Genomic DNA, 17,479 nt, shown 5'->3' on the forward strand with positions numbered 1-17,479 from the left:
GGAATAGGGGAAGTTTTAATTGTGGAACAGTTTAAAAATTTGGAACATCAGATTACGAAAACGTCCCATGTATTTTGTCCGAAAGATCATCCAATTGATTTGATACCCTTTCATTAAACTCTCATGCAAAAATCAGACTGCTATTACTAACCAACATGATTCCTGTCATTTGACATGTTCTTCATGTTCGACTTATGAAAATGCCCAGTTGGTGATAAACACCCGTCTGATTTTTGCATGAGGTTTAATGAAATGGTAACAAATCAATTGGAAGTTCTGTCCGTCAAAATACATGGAACACTTTCGTAGTCTGACGTTCCAAATTTTTAACCTGTTCCACAATTAAAACGTCCCCTGTTCCAGTGTTCCCATACATCAAAGCTTGTCCTACTAGACACCGTTAAGTTATTAACAAATTTTCAGCTTGCTATTAATCAACTTTTTTTTTGGTACGCAGGATCCAGGTCTATATGTCATTCTATATTGATACATGATATCCTCTGAAACAGTTGCCTAAGCAGAGGCCAGATTTATTGGGAGATTCTTGCCAGTTTCAAACAATATCTTTATGTATCTTATTTTTATTGCATGTCTGACATTTTTTTCTAAAAGTTCCATTCATGTCGAATCAGAAAACTTTTCTATTTTGGAAAATTTTCAGAAGGGGGTGTATCGTAAATATAGAGGTTTCTAAACTTTGGTGCGTCCTACAACTGGAGTACCCTTAAAAATTTGTTGGACAATATTATCAAATAATTGTAAATATTTTTATAAACAATCCTGCAAAAATCAGCAGTGAGGGTATAAATTTTATGACTTTATGACCCCCTCCCCCATATGGGATACACTAGGAATCAAAAATGATTTTTTTGTAGGATTGTTTGACAAAAATACTTACAATTTACTGGTAATATTTTCCGACCAATTTTTAAGGGTACTCCAGTTGTTGGATGCACCAAAGTTTAGAACCTCTATACCAAACCTAACTACGTGAGCCACTGAGCCGCAATGCCATTTATGAATAGAAATTACCTTTAAGAAAATGCGGAGAAAGTTTTCTTGATCTCCTGAAACTGTGTCATCTTTAAAAATGTATATGGAAATCACCACATACACAGGCGACTCAAGTGCACGATACGCGTTTTATAAAGAAATGGGAGAGCGCTCATGTGTGCTTTATGCAGCGAAAGGGTTAATGTCATCAGCCTATCTTATTTTTGGCCTTCCCCTGCTTCTCCTTCCTAACCATGGTCTCCATTGTTGTATTTTGTGATTCCATCTTTTATCCTTCAGTTGGGCATTTTGTCCTGCTAAGCTCCATTTTAATTTGGCAACATCTTCTCCTATGTCTTTTACTTTGGTTTTGCTTCTAATTAATGTGTTTGTTTTTTGTCTATAAGTCTCACCCCTAGCATTGATCATTCTATCACTATTTGTGCTTTTACTATTCTACTATATCCATATTGGACTTGGTGAGTGTCCACCTCTGTGAACCATACATGAGTATAGGGAGGATACACTGATCATAAACTCTGTTTTTCAAATATTGTTCTACTTTAGTGTTCATTTTGTAAAATAAGGATGCTAAGTTATATTATATTATTCATTTTTGTTTATTAGGAATATTCATTTTTATGTTTGTTTTTGATTGAATTATTTATAATTATTGTTATTAAATTGTGGTTAACATTAGTGATGGGGTCCTCGAATACTAAGAATCGTTAATCCGTGGAAGTGCTCGATTTATCTCGAGAACTTAAACCAAAGCATCCGAATATTAGTTGATGAAGTGGTTGCTAGTTTATTAAGGTACTTGGACTCGATCGTGGTACTCGGTACTCAAGTATCAGCAGCTATTTTTAAATGTGGATGATGTCTCCCAATATTAGCCAAGAAGTTAGTCTTATAAACAAATGTTTTTGGAGGTCAAATAATATAATAAACTATCATAATCCGACAATACAACTGCACAATTGATACTTTATTATTTTTAATAGCATTCTTCATTCAACAAAGAAAACATGCTTATTTTCAAGATCATCAAAACGACCAATTCAGCCTATCACATTTCTGTAAACATATTTCAGTAAGTGTGAGAGCCATATTTCAGTAAGTGTGAGAGTACCGAATTCTCAATCCTTGAAATTCTGCACATCACTAGTTAGCACATTGTAGTTTTTTAAAAGTGGGAATATTCCACAAATAAATAAATACAGTCCGTCTAATTTACTTACTGTTGCACATCATTATTTACGTTAGAGATCTAAGTTGACATTGTTGCCCAATAACAAAAAATTCTTGAATTCATTTTAAATCAAATACATCATAAAATTTTTGCGGAAGTGGATTATACAGCAAAACAAATTAATATTCAAGGTAAATAAATAAAAACTTTAGAAATAGAAAACAAGAATTAAGTTATAATCTTACGTTAAAGTACATAATAAAAAAAGTAAATATAATGAAACAAATACTTATAGTAAAGAATATAAACAAATATGAAGTGTCATCACCACAACTGTCAAATAAATGTTACCAATTTATGGCAAAATATCACCTTCGTTCGATTATAGTTACAGTGTATTCCGAACAAATGTGCTTCATAAAAACGCTTTATAATCCATTTATACAAATTAAATGAAACATATTATTGTGTATTTCTTTAAGTTAACATTAATAGAAATCTTTAAATATTATTTCTATGCGTATATAATAAAATATGCATAGTGGTTGTAACGCCAGTGTACTCGGCAAAGTGATTCTAAAAAAACACCTACTGCCTAAATATTTCGTGTTGGTATCATGTGATGTCTCGGGCTATGACACGGATGACATGCAACGGTAAGTAAATTAGATGGAGTATATACTACTTCTTAAAAGGTTTGTTAATTAAATAACTCAATCTATTGAACAGGTTTTCTAGATAACCTTGGCATACAATTAATTAAAACTAGTATCTATTTCTTAAATAAATACTTGTTCTCACCTAATTGATTCTTCATTTGTAACATTACTGAATTAAGGTGGGCTTTAGATGTATATATTTTGTTTATGGCTTTTCTAGAATGTATAATTTCTCTGGCTAAAATCAGGCAGGTGTCCTTGTCATTTTTCTTGGCTGCCTCTTTCAGTGATCTTTTGACTTTTTCCTCTTCGCGTTGAATAGCTAAAATCAAACAGTTTTAACAGTTATGTCTAAAATTCTGAACATTTAATTACCTCTAATTTGTCTGTCCAGTTGATAGCCTTCTTTCCTTAGTTTATGATTCCATTCTGTAACCTGTTCAAAAGTGTAAAAATGATTACTATATCACTAAGACAAACAAAAATAAGCCTACCATATCTTTGGGATTTCTTTCTGGTGTTTTCCCAAATAATCCCATATTTTTTACTTAGTTTTCAATGTTTTTATCAAATAGCTCTTGAATGAAATAATTTCTATTTTGATTTTTGACAAATGCAGTGACAGTGACATATTATGTCACGCCTTTAATCAAAATATTTGTATTAGGCAATTCACAATACACACATCTAACAGTTATGCAATTAGTAATACTTTTACGTTTGTGGCGACATCTAGTTAGTATTGATCAAATTTTTAAAAATCAAAATGCGCTCTCGCCAAATCTTTAAATGCCAAAACGTTCTCTCCAAAATTTTAACAGTCGTTCTGAATAATGGGTAGGGGAGAGTTGGATAAAACGGGATACCTAGCCTAGAGACCCAACTAGTGGTGCTATCAATCAGACAACGACGAAAACTTGTTATCAGTCGTCATTTTAACATTCTGAGTTCGTTTTACCTCGATGCCACTATTTGATGAAAAGTTGTTGTGTTTAGAATTGTTTGACTCTATTTTTTTGATACTCTGTACTTTTAAGTGCGTTGTTTTCTACATTATACTGCCTACATATATAAAAATATAGAGGAACTGGTCCGAATATGGGCCCCTCATTTGTTTTTTTATTGAAACTTGCTTATTATATTTTGATAATACTGTTTAAATGTCATGTATACATGCTATAAGACCTTAGAAATAAAACTGCTAACTATGTATTTTTTATTATAAAGCTTATTTATTTTACAGGTAATAATATGAAGTGGGGCATATTTTTCTAACAAGGCCAGGCTGTCTCAAATATGGGCCCCATTAAAAAACTATCAAAATTTTCTTTTGACAATAAAAATACGACATAACTTATCCAACAATTCATGCTTAAGGAATAATAAATATCTCTGAAAAATAAAATAAAATTATCTACAAAAATCGCAAACGTAGATAAGAGTCTCTTTCAGCTCCGGAACACTGTTCGTGTGCCCAGAGATTGCACATTAAACATTGAACCAGTTTCTTCTCCATTATCTAGTATCATCAGAAAACTCTTTTTTACATACATAATAGACATGTGGCTCCACTGCTTTCAGGAGATTACTGTCCTATCAGCGTTATGTCAAGGTCTTCATCAGCGGGCAAAAATTCCTCTTTATCTTCTTCATCACGAACTGAATTTGGTTTTGTTTTTTCTCTTGGATTTCTTTATATTTTTCCCCTATTAGCTTCCCCTTTCCTTCCTTTATCTTTATATTTTCTTTTAATTCAACTGAAAATACTGTTCTTTTTTCCTTCCCTTCTTTTGATTGTCTTATATTCTCAATTGATAATTAAGGAACCAATTTATACGGAGATAAAGTTATAACTTGAGAACCGAGAAGTTTTAATTTCTCTTAAATACGCTCGGTTCGTAACTGATGGGACAGGTGAATGAACGAATGGACTGATGAATATTTTTGAACAATGTTCTGGCATACTTAGTTGTTCCGTTCGCTGTGTTCCTTAATGGTCGATCTGGGTCTTTAGAATAACTTGGTCCTTGATCTTCTGAACGAACCGTTATATTTTCTAAAGAAATCGTTTCTACAAGGTGACCTGTCAATCCTTCCAAATAAATTCCAGTCGAGTTACAAGTTTTCTCAGATTCAAGTTTCTCAGCACCGAAATCAGCATCAGAAAAAATGGTTATATTTATTGGTCCTAGTCCTGTTACTTTAAACCCATTCTTAGCTATTTCTGCCATCTGGCATTTCAGAAAGGCTTTTTCCAATAGTTCTTCTAGATCAATGCGTGCGGTCTGAATATGAGCCCCTAGCCCATATTTACGTCACACAAGGGGCCCATATTTCAAAATATGTACGTTCAAGAAAAATATTAGCGTATGATTTTGTAATTACTTTTTGGTCAAAATCTACATTAACACCCTTTTCTTCCCTCTTTCTGTCGCACAAGCAAAATATATCAATTCCGAAATAATGTCCATAAACACAAATATCACTTTATATATACTTACCCAATAAAATTTTTTCAAGAGTCAAAATCAAACGGTCTACACTGTGTAACAACAATATATGCACTGGTGGAGGAATCTGTAAATATATGACAAGAGAGGGGCCCTCTAGTATATTTGGGCATTTTCGAACAGATAGCACTACTTGTTTCCTAGGTAGTGTGGTGGCCCATATTAAATACATAGCCCATATTCGGACCAGTTCCTCTAATTCCGGTGACTATTACATTTAATTAAGCAGTCATTAACGAATATTCTCATGTGTAGTTTATTTACCTAATTTTACTTTCAACTTTAGGCAGCAGCCATTTTTGTTTTGAAAAATGTCTGAGTTTGACAAAACGTGACACTTATAAGTTGGATAAAATGGGATATAGTTTCTTATGTCCCGTTTTATCTACTTATTTATTTGTTGGCCTATTAATTTTTTAAATAGAGATATGAAGCGTTTTCTTATACCGCAGAAAAGAACAACATATTTTTATGTGACTTTTGTTCTGACATACGTACCTAGTCCTAAATAAAAGGTCTTATTTCCCATTTTGCCATAAAACATAAAAATCGTCTATTTTTAAGTTTCTGACTACTGAAGATATTATTCTTTCAAGAGTAAATTTTACTATACAGTTTAATGTCTACTTAATTTAGACATAAATTAAGTTTTAGATAATTTGATATAAAAAATTAAATAATATAAACCTATCCCGTTTTATCCAACCGTGGTTGGATAAAACGGGATGTGCAGGACTTTAATAAATATTTTTTTTACTATTTTTCAGTTATTAAAAATAGCTAAAGATATGTGTTTTGCGTGCTGCAATAAATGTTCTACCTACAAAAAATAATATTATGATAATTTTTTACATATTTTCCGTAGTAAAAGTAAACAAGAATGGTATCTCGTTTTGTCCAACTCTCCCCTACTTAATAAGTCGAAACTTCAAAATTGTTTATTAAATAAGACTAAATGCGATTTATATATCAAATTTTATTGATATCAGGTATGTGATTGCAAGGATCTGTAAATAATTTTTGCATTGTTGGACACATTTTGATAGATTTCTTCGGAAACATAAAAATTTCTAGAGTCTTTTCACTCAGCTTGGGCATATTTTGAAACCTTTGTTGTAGAAAACATCATCATCATACCTAATTATATAATCGTCATCATGTGACAATGACGATCTCTCGTGGATTTCGGCTGAACTAGCTTCGAGGGGCTTTTCATTGTAAACGCTGAGCGCACATGCATTTGAGTCAAGATGGTAAAATTCATTATCGTTCAATATTATTTGCCGAGCAATCCTTGATAGACAAGTTTATTGTTGATATAATATTGTTTTTGAAGCTGTTCTGAAGCTATTTCCTTGTGGCATTTTTATAATTAAATAGGTATTTAGATGGAAAATAAGCCACAATTAAATTGAAAAAAAAATATTAACGTTTCGACGCCCAAATCAGGTGTCGTTGTCAAAATACTACTAAATTAAACAACCATGTTGTTGCTTAGTAAAAAATTCTTCTAATATTTTTTTTTTAATCTGACTCATTTATATCGGCAATTCAGGCATATATATATATATATATATATATATATATATATTGATGTGATCTTGATTATTGATATGAGATAATATTCTTATATGTCATTTAATTTAATCAATGTATTAATAATAATCTAATTAATTTACCAGATCACATATCAATATGTTTTCAATCTCAGGGCTTTTTATAAAATTAATTACTTACTTACGTGGCTTCTAAGTATTTCTCAATGGTTCCTAATCGGGATAGGAAAGAAAAGAGTAAAATAATAACACATATGGGTTACAATTGTAATCAAAATATTGTTTATTTTATTTAAATGGCAATCACTGCTTAATATTTGCTATATCTTATTATTCTTAAACATAACATTTACACATGGGAATCTTATTTCCTTTTGGTTTCCAATTGAAAGTTTTTATTAACATTTAACTATTATGATTTATTAGCAACAATTCTATTTAAGTTTGATGAAGCTTTTCTGATATTATTGATTATGTTTCTTCAATTTTAAATGTGGTATTTAATACGAAAAACCCATACATTCATGTCCAAACAAATGAGACTGACCTTTTTCTGGTGAACTGAGAATGTCTTCACACAAAACCCGTTTGCTGCTATCCTTGGCTGCAATCAAAACCTCGTCCTGGCTTCCAGTAATGTTCTCCTCTGAAACTAGCTCGTATAGCTCTCGTTTCCTGCTTCTGTCGTGATGCTGTGTTCTACCTTTTTCGAAACTGCAATCAGCTACCGGGAACTCTTGGCTCAAGGAGGTTCTTTTACTCTCAACCTGGCCTACCTCTCGTTCCACGATAGATACTCCACACTCACGGAACTACACCGGCTTTCTCACTCTCCGTACACTACCGTCTCCTACTGGACTTCACTTCTCGACAGCTCAAAACATTCTGATCTCTATTTGTCATTCATTCCCCTACTTTCTAAATATCCCTTCCAGATTCACAAATCAAACTTCCACCACCAACTCTCATTCGCAGTATTCCTCAAAACCAATTTTTAATCTTTCTAAATATGCTTAATGGATTTCAAAAGAAAAATAGTTAATTCCCATTCTAAAATTACTTTCTACTAATTACAAAATTTAATGATCTATTATCTACTTCCACTAAGTCTTATTTAGCATCGGCTAATGATCGAACCTTCCGCGAACAACGATAATGACCTATTATCGATTTCACTTGAGTTTTATTTAATCACTTCTTAAAATTAAATATAACAATTTGTTGTATACAGGTTGTTCTAAATTTATATGCCCGTGATTGAGAAAATTGAAAATATTTTATATTAAATTGAATTTTGTTTATAATTATCAAAATTTAATTTTCATATCAAATAGAAATATAACAAATCCCCGCCTTGTATTCGATAAAATTTATCTGCATTTTTTAAATAAATTTTCTCGAGGCAAAATCAACTCCCTGTATATTTCCTTACTTTAATCTACGTCTTATACCCCTTCTTCTTGTATTACTCTAATTAGTCCCACCTGTAGAGTAATTGTTTCCTTATTTTCAGTGTCCTCATCCTGTGTTAGAGTGTCGGCTATTATGTTGTTTTTCCCTTTTTCCCATATCAATCTTCTGTCTTTTTCCTCAGATTTTTCACATACTTTTACCGTGTATTCTGCATCCTCGTTTGCATATACCTCCTCTTCAAATACCACTGTTTCAATCATATTCTTTTCACTTTCATTTTTTAGCTTTATTTCTTCTTCTCCTGAGCTCGTCTCTTCTTTTGAGGAATCCCAGGTTTCCTTTGTTTCTGATACTCTCAAATTTTCTTCTTCTGGGCTCAACTCTTCTTTTGAGGAGCCACAGGTTTCATTTTCTTTTATCCTTTTCTGACTTTTTCTCCCTTTTCTTCTTTGTCCTTGCTTCGTTGCCAAATTCATTTCCACTGTTTGTTCTTTACCTGATTCGTCCGTATTTTGTTTCTCCTGTTCCTTGTCCTGTTCCTTTTCTTTTTCTTCTGTTAGTTTCATCGTATTATTTTTAAAATCTATCACTACATATTTTTCTGCCAATTCGTCAACTCCTACTATCATGTCATGTGACATATTTGGCATTATTACACATTGTAGTGCATACATATTCTTACCCAGTCGTACCATTACTCGTATGCCTTCATTTATAGTTGCCAATGTCCGTTTGTTTGCGCCCACTAAATTTACCCTAGGTATTTTGTAAATTAAATTTGTTAAGTTAACTTCTTCTATTAGTTTTCTGTTGACCAATGTGATTTCCGATCCAGTATCTATCATAATTTTAATTGGTGTCTCGTTGATAAATCCATCCACAAATTTTAAATTAATTCCATTTTTCTTTTCGTTGTTTCCTGCCAATTTAATAAACTCCTTGGGGTGACAAAAGATTCCTGTTTGTTTTTTTGTTTTTAGTGAGCGCCGTCGTGAAAAGACGCCCGTTTGCTCATTGTTGTTTATATTTTCGTCATAATTTCTCTCTCCGTCATATTCTTCTGTCTGGGTATTATTTACCTCTCTTCTATTTTCTCTTGGTCTGTCGGATCTGTTTCGGTTTTCTCGATATCCCTGTTCATTTTGTCTACCATTATTTCTGTTTTCTTGATTTGAGCGTGTGGTGTTTCTATTCTGGTATTCTCGATTTCTGTCCTCATTCCATTGCCTATTTCTTTGTTCATAATTTCCTCTTCCGTTGTCTCTATTTTCGTTTTCCCTTCTGGGATTAAAATCTCGTCTTGTATAGTCCCTCCTATTTTGATTTTTATCTCTGTAATCTTGTGTTTCTCGGGGCCTGTAATCTTCTCGCGACCTTCTTGATTTTCTTTCTCTTAGACGTGATTCTCTTATTTGTAGGAATTGGCATAAACTATCTATGTCTTTGTAATTTTGCAATGTGATATGGTCTTCCAGCGTTTCCTCGAAATGTCTTGCAATCAGTTCGACTAATTGTTCCGATGAGTAATTATATTGTAAATGTTTTGCATTATTGTAAATTTGCAAAGCATATGTCCTTTCTGATACACCCATCCTATCATTGTATTTCCCATTTTGCAATTCCTTGTTAATTTCCAATTGTTGGACCTTTCCCCAGAAATAATTCAAAAATTTTTGTTCAAATTGTTGCCAATTGCCGAATTCTTCTTCTTTGCTATCGAACCATAGGCTTGCTTCATATTTGAGATGGTTTCTGATAGTTTCTTTTGCTGTTTCGAAATTTCCGATGTGCTGTATTTTCTTTTTCAGGCTATTTATGAACGGCACTGGGTGTAATCTTCTTACATCCCCGCCAAACCTTATCTTCACGTCATCTGTGCTATGTATAACCATTTCTCTTCTTTCTCCGACATTCTGTTGCGTATTGATTTCCGCAATCTTTCTTTCCACTTCTTCTATGTCTGCTTGAATAGCGTTTTGCAACTTGTTTTCCAAACTTTCCATTTCTTTTTTCTGGCAATTCGTTATCTCCTTTATTTTATTTTGAATTTTCATTTCTTGTTCTTTCATCTCGTTTTTCATTGTTGTTAAACATCCTTTTACTTCCTTTTCTATGCGTTCCTCCATTTTCTTGTTGTTCTCTTCTATTGCTTGTTTCATTTTTTGTTGTGTTTCATCCATTTTTTTATCCAATTTTTGTTGTGTTTCATCCATTTTTTGTTGTGTTTCATCCATTTTCTGTTGTGTTTCATCCATTTTTTGATCCAATTTTTGTTGTGTTTCATCCATTTTTCTTTGTGTTTCCTCCATTTTTTGATCCATTTTTTGTTGTGATTCATCCATTTTCTTTGATGTTTCTTCCTGATTTTTATCCATTGTTAGTTTTGTTTCTCTTTGATTGTCATCCAGTTTTTGTGACTGGAGTTGCATCAGTTGTAATAGTTTATCTATTCCTGATAATTCTTGCTGTTCTGATGCCATGATTGTCGTGTCTAAAATATCTTCTTGGTCTGAATGTTCTTTTTGTTTTTTGTTGTCTTTGCTTTGGCTTCTTCTCACAGACATTTGTTTTCAAGAAGTACTGTCCCCGCCAAATATGAAATTTTACTAGTATGTTACCAAGACGACTTTTTCTCACCCAAATATTATAAATTGTCAATAAATATATCAAATGTAAATATCGTAAAAATAAAATATTAAATCAGTTATGTAAAATTTGTACCTAAAGAGATCTAAAATTTTATGTTATCAAATGTAAGTAGGTATCTCACTTTTTACCACAGGCATATAAATTTTCAAATACCGGCTTTACTCTTTCTATCCTTCAAATTTGCCACTAGAAATACTTTACAATGCTTTCCACGTTGGACGACAGTTGATGTGATCTTGATTATTGATATGAGATAATATTCTTATATGTCATTTAATTTAATCAATGTATTAATAATAATCTAATTAATTTACCAGATCACATATCAATATGTTTTCAATCTCAGGGCTTTTTATAAAATTAATTACTTACTTACGTGGCTTCTAAGTATTTCTCAATGGTTCCTAATCGGGATAGGAAAGAAAAGAGTAAAATAATAACACATATGGGTTACAATTGTAATCAAAATATTGTTTATTTTATTTAAATGGCAATCACTGCTTAATATTTGCTATATCTTATTATTCTTAAACATAACATTTACACATGGGAATCTTATTTCCTTTTGGTTTCCAATTGAAAGTTTTTATTAACATTTAACTATTATGATTTATTAGCAACAATTCTATTTAAGTTTGATGAAGCTTTTCTGATATTATTGATTATGTTTCTTCAATTTTAAATGTGGTATTTAATACGAAAAACCCATACATTCATGTCCAAACAAATAAGACTGACCTTTTTCTGGTGAACTGAGAATGTCTTCACACAAAACCCGTTTCCTGCTATCCTTGGCTGCAATCAAAACCTCGTCCTGGCTTCCAGTAATGTTCTCCTCTGAAACTAGCTCGTATAGCTCTCGTTTCCTGCTTCTGTCGTGATGCTGTGTTCTACCTTTTTCGAAACTGCAATCAGCTACCGGGAACTCTTGGCTCAAGGAGGTTCTTTTACTCTCAACCTGGCCTACCTCTCGTTCCACGATAGATACTCCACACTCACGGAACTACACCGGCTTTCTCACTCTCCGTACACTACCGTCTCCTACTGGACTTCACTTCTCGACAGCTCAAAACATTCTGATCTCTATTTGTCATTCATTCCCCTACTTTCTAAATATCCCTTCCAGATTCACAAATCAAACTTCCACCACCAACTCTCATTCGCAGTATTCCTCAAAACCAATTTTTAATCTTTCTAAATATGCTTAATGGATTTCAAAAGAAAAATAGTTAATTCCCATTCTAAAATTACTTTCTACTAATTACAAAATTTAATGACCTATTATCTACTTCCACTAAGTCTTATTTAGCATCGGCTAATGATCGAACCTTCCGCGAACAACGATAATGACCTATTATCGATTTCACTTGAGTTTTATTTAATCACTTCTTAAAATTAAATATAACAATTTGTTGTATACAGGTTGTTCTAAATTTATATGCCCGTGGTTGAGAAAATTGAAAATATTTTATATTAAATTGAATTTTGTTTATAATTATCAAAATTTAATTTTCATATCAAATAGAAATATAACAATATATATATGTATATATATATATATATATATATATATATATATATATATATCAAACAAATGAAATAGAGAATGTGGAAAAATCCCCTTACGAATAATTCACACATCCACCATTTCGGGCTGGGAAAAATTTTTTGAATAGAATCAAAGATCCAAACACCAGTTCTTAGAAATGTGTTTCGCCCTCTTCAACCTCTCTGGGCTCATCGGTAAAGATGAGAAGTTGAATATCTTTAGACACATTCCAATCAAAAAACAACATTCGAGTCCTAGACATAGCAGGAGCGTAAATCTACGCCCAACCTGAAAATGACAGTCTCAAGTTTTAATTCCCTAATTACTTTGGAGTAAGTAAGATAATGTTTATGAAAAAAAAAGATTTAGATCTTTGAAACACAGTCAGTGATCAAAAGATCCACAGGTACTGGTTTAACGACCACTCGTACGAAATCAAAAAAAGTATATACAGGGTGTCCCAGACTAATTTACCAACGCTATATCTCTTAAACGAATAAAGATTTTCGAATGAGACAACAGGTGATATATTCTACTTGTGATACACTTTAATATGGCGTACAAAAAATCATCCCCTAAATAATCATCCCTTAGTTACAACCCCTAACTTTAATTTTTTTAATAGCACCCTGTATATTTTTTTATAGTTTTGGATGTGGTCTTCTATCGTCTATTCAACACATTTTTTGAGAATAAAATCGGTTCGTAAATAACCAAGAAAATAGCAGTTTAGTTTTGTTAATTATGTGTCCCAGACTAATTTATCAAGGCTATATTTCATAAACGAATAGAGATTTTCGAATGGGACAAAAACTGATCTATTACATTTGTAATACACTTTAATATGGTGTAGAAAAAAATATCCCCTAAATATTCATCCCTTAGTTACAACCCCTAACTTTATTTTTTTTAAATAGCACCCTGTAAGTTAGGGATGAATATTTAGGGGATGAATTTTTTCTACGCCATATGAAAATGTATTACAAATGGAATAGATCAGTTTTTGTGCCATTCGAAAATCTCTATTCGTTTAAGAAATATAGCCTGGATAAATTAGTCTGGGACACACAATTTAACAAAAATAAACTGATAGTTTTTAGGTTATTTACGAACCGATTTTATTTTCAAAAAATGTGTTGAATAGACGATAAAATACCACATCCAAAACTATAAAAAAATATACTGGGTGCTATTAAAAAAATCAAAGTTAGGGGTTGCAACTAAGGGATGATTATTTAGGGGATGATTTTTTTGTACGCCATATTAAAGTGTATTACAAGTAGAATATATCACCTTTTGTCCTATTCGAAAATCTCTATTCGTTTAAGAGATATAGCGTGGGTAAATTAGTCTGGGACACCCTGTATATATATATATATATATATATATATATATATATATATATATTATACATTTTAAAGTAGAAGACTTTAAAATGAAATTGCCAATAGTTTTGAGTTGCGTTCCTGGGACGACTTTATTGAAAGATAGTTCATTCGATTACATGAAATCAACCCCAACTCAAGAATATCCGCCACAAAAAAATCATAGCATGTGATCTGTCTTTAAAAAGACAACCAAATGCAACGGCGGTGACAGTAAAATTCTCACGTTAGAGATTTCATAGTAAATCACGAGGGAAAACCAGGAAAAAACCTCGTGATACCATCTCGACATCATAAGTATTTGATCTTACATTTAGTTTACTCTCAAAACTAGGTAATACCAAATTCTGACTTTAATATATAATATATAATTCTGACTTTAATATATAATATATAATTCTGACTTTAATATATAACAACATATATATGTTGTTTAAATTATAAATAATGTTAACAATACATAGATATATAGTCCGTCCGCTATAACTTTTCTCATGCGGTAAGATTCATTTTCAATCAAATTAAGTCAAAACAGAAAGTGAAACGTACGGCGATGTGTGTAGTATATAGTATACGGTATACAAAATGTATATACACATCGACGTTCGTTTTAATTTATGTTTTGACTTAATTTGATTGAAAATGAATCGTACCGCATGGGAAAAGTTATAGCGGACGGACTATATATCTAAGTAATACTAAAATATAAAATATGTAGGTACTTTTTAACATCGCCGTTTAGCCTTTTCAATTTTACAATACTAGAATGTAGATTGAATTATATCTAAGTACAACCATTGTTTGTTTCTGGGGCTAGTTAGCAAGTATATCGGTATGAATTTACTGATCATGGACTGATATGTCCGAAAACGTTATGAATGAACCTATTTTATTCAATCCATTGGGATTTTTAAAATTTTAGTAATAAATATACGTATTACATAGAAGTGGTTTTACTTCATGTTAGCGTTTTTTTTAACTATATGGTATACAGCCAACCCAGGAAACTACTCCTTTTACAAAATGCTTGGTTATAACAGCAGATCCAATAAGATGTAAATTGTAGCTGGAAGGTCAGACAATAGAACAAGTGATGGAGATTAAATACCTAGGCATCACACTATCTAGCTACGGAAGGCTCAAAACAGAAGTGGAAGATCAAGTGAATAGAGCAAACAGAGCTGCAGGATGCCTGAATGACACAATATGGAGAAATAAAAATATCGGAAAAGAAAGGCAGAATTTACAAATCAGTCATCAGACCAATAATGACATACGCGGCAGAAACACGACCCCACACAGAGAGGACAAATAGATTGCTCGAAACAGCGGACATGAAAACCCTTCGAAAAATCGATAGTAAGACCCTATGGGACAGAGCTAGAAGTACAGATACCTATACGACGGAGATGCAAGGTGGATAACATTAATAACTGGGTAAAAAGCAGAAGAATAAAATGGAATGACCACATAAGCCGAATGACAACAAATAGGGTAGTCAGGACAGCGAGAGACGGTTCCCAAATAGGAAGAAGATCAGTGGGAAGACCACGAAAACGATGGAACGACAACTTACTAGAGGCACATTGAAAAAACAGACAGAGTCATGTCTATACAAAAAGAAAAAGAAGAAGAAGTTATACAGAGGGTCAACTGTAGAATATCCCTCTTTATAACCTGCCTGGTATTCCAGTAAAATCCCCGACTCTGTCCACTTTTTTATTTTGGGCAGTAACAAAAACGAAAACAGCTTGGCTACAACGTTCAGGTAACTTATTCCCCTCTAATTCATTACATCGTCTGTCGATTCTTTCTTATGCAAAGGAAAAATGATCGCGTCCCGGAAAGAATTCGGAACTGATGCTCGATTGAATATTGCGTTAAAAGCAACCAATAACTTTGCTTTCCTAATAACAGACATTTTTTTTTATAAAACTCGGCCGGTACCCTATCGGTACCAGGTGGTTTATTATCCTTTAGGCTTATGAGCGCTATATCTTATTCCGCCATATTAAGGCTCACACCCATACTTTCATCGACAACATAAGGCTTTGCATCACTTAGTTAGTCTGAGTGAAGTGCTGGATTTAGGAGACTCGAAAAGTGGAGACGAAATATCTGATCTCTGAGATTGATGCACATCTCGGCCTATTTTTAATTTTAAAAACTCCTACCACAGACCAAAGCTCTTTACAGTCACGTGCTCTTCTTAGATCCTCTGCCACTCTCACGTAATACTCTCTCTTTTTTGCTTTCACAAGTCTGTTTGTACTCAGTCTTTCTCTGCAAATACATATCCCTCACATAATCTCCAACCAATTTCCTGAATATTTTTTGGAAACTCATTACCAGTTTTCTCAAATTACCACATTCTCGATCAAACCATACTTGCCTATTTTTTCTATTACCCCATCTCTTACCTTTCTTTTCGCCTACTCTCCCCATCAGACGATCTCCATAATGGTTCTGTGCAATTCCTCAAAAAGAACTTTCTGGCCTCATCATCTCACGTCTATTCCCTGAATACGTTCCTCGATATTATTTTCAAAATTTCTTAGATCTTGTTTTGTCCACTTAATTTTAGGTAATAACTATAAAATTTGTCTTATGGCAACGTGTCTTATGTCATCTTAAAATCAGAACATTGTCTCCAATAAAAATACACAAAACTTAAAACAAAATCTTATATTTAAATTTTTTGTTTTTTGATTGGGTTTCAACCATACGTCTGGCACGCTTATAGACTAAGAGCTAGAGACGAAAAATCATCGTCATAAGTAATATGGAGTTTGGCATGTGAAATGTGTCTATTGTATATTGATAATTATGACCCCTTTCAGGCTGACACCTCAGTGGATACAGGAAGTAGCAATAAGGGATGAAAGGGGAAAGTTAGTGCAGTCATTAAAGGTTTTCACCTCCTATTTTGTTAAACCTCCATCGATTTGCATGAAAATTGGTGAATAGTTAGAGCATACCTCAAGAAACAAAACTGATTTGGTGCCAACTTGCACTTTTGCCCTGGGGTGGATACCACCCCTTGTCGGAGGTGAAAACTATTTTATTAAAAATAACCCCATAAATCGACAGAGGGACAAATTTTAAGTAAAATTTGTTATATCATATTAATAAAATAAATCAACACTTTTTGAGTTATTAAAGATCAAAGATTTGAATTTTTCGTGAAAAAAATGCATGGTGTAAAGCGGATTTTCATAAATAATTTAAAAACTATTAGTTTTATCAAAAAAGTTATAATTATCAAAACTGAAGATAATAAAAAATAAAATAGATTTCTTATTCGAAAAACCTTTGACAATTATTTAAAAGTGAGTTAGTAGCTGATTGAATGTATATTTTTTTCGGCTAGGACTCAAATCTAAGTGTTCAAGCTTAAGGTGATACAGTAGCGATCAACAGGTAGCAAAAATGCGTTCCAAAATTGCGGCTGTAATTTTGAATATTTTTTCAAGATATTTGGCACACGTATTCGTAATATAATAAAGATTGGCGGTACAGAGCCCAATTTGAAAAATATATTATTATGTGAAAATTACTCTGTAATTAAATACA

At 32.4% G+C, this 17,479-nt stretch overlaps 1 protein-coding gene across 1 annotated transcript in view; it reads right to left on the reverse strand.

Annotated features, from left to right (window-relative positions):
- LOC114328112 (charged multivesicular body protein 3) overlaps window positions 1–3,475 on the reverse strand; it is a 29,552-nt gene extending 26,077 nt beyond the window's left edge. The window contains exons 1-3 of the mRNA XM_028276885.2: window positions 3,339–3,475; window positions 3,220–3,280; window positions 2,987–3,166 (exon numbers count right to left, since the gene is read on the reverse strand). Of these exons, the coding sequence (XP_028132686.1) occupies window positions 2,987–3,166; window positions 3,220–3,280; window positions 3,339–3,383 (286 nt within the window). The 5' untranslated portion in view covers window positions 3,384–3,475. The remainder of the gene's footprint in view (window positions 1–2,986; window positions 3,167–3,219; window positions 3,281–3,338) is intronic.
- Between the last annotated feature and the right edge of the window lie 14,004 nt (window positions 3,476–17,479).

Source organism: Diabrotica virgifera, chromosome 2 (assembly GCF_917563875.1).
Source record: "Diabrotica virgifera virgifera chromosome 2, PGI_DIABVI_V3a".
Classification (NCBI taxonomy): domain Eukaryota; kingdom Metazoa; phylum Arthropoda; class Insecta; order Coleoptera; family Chrysomelidae; genus Diabrotica; species Diabrotica virgifera.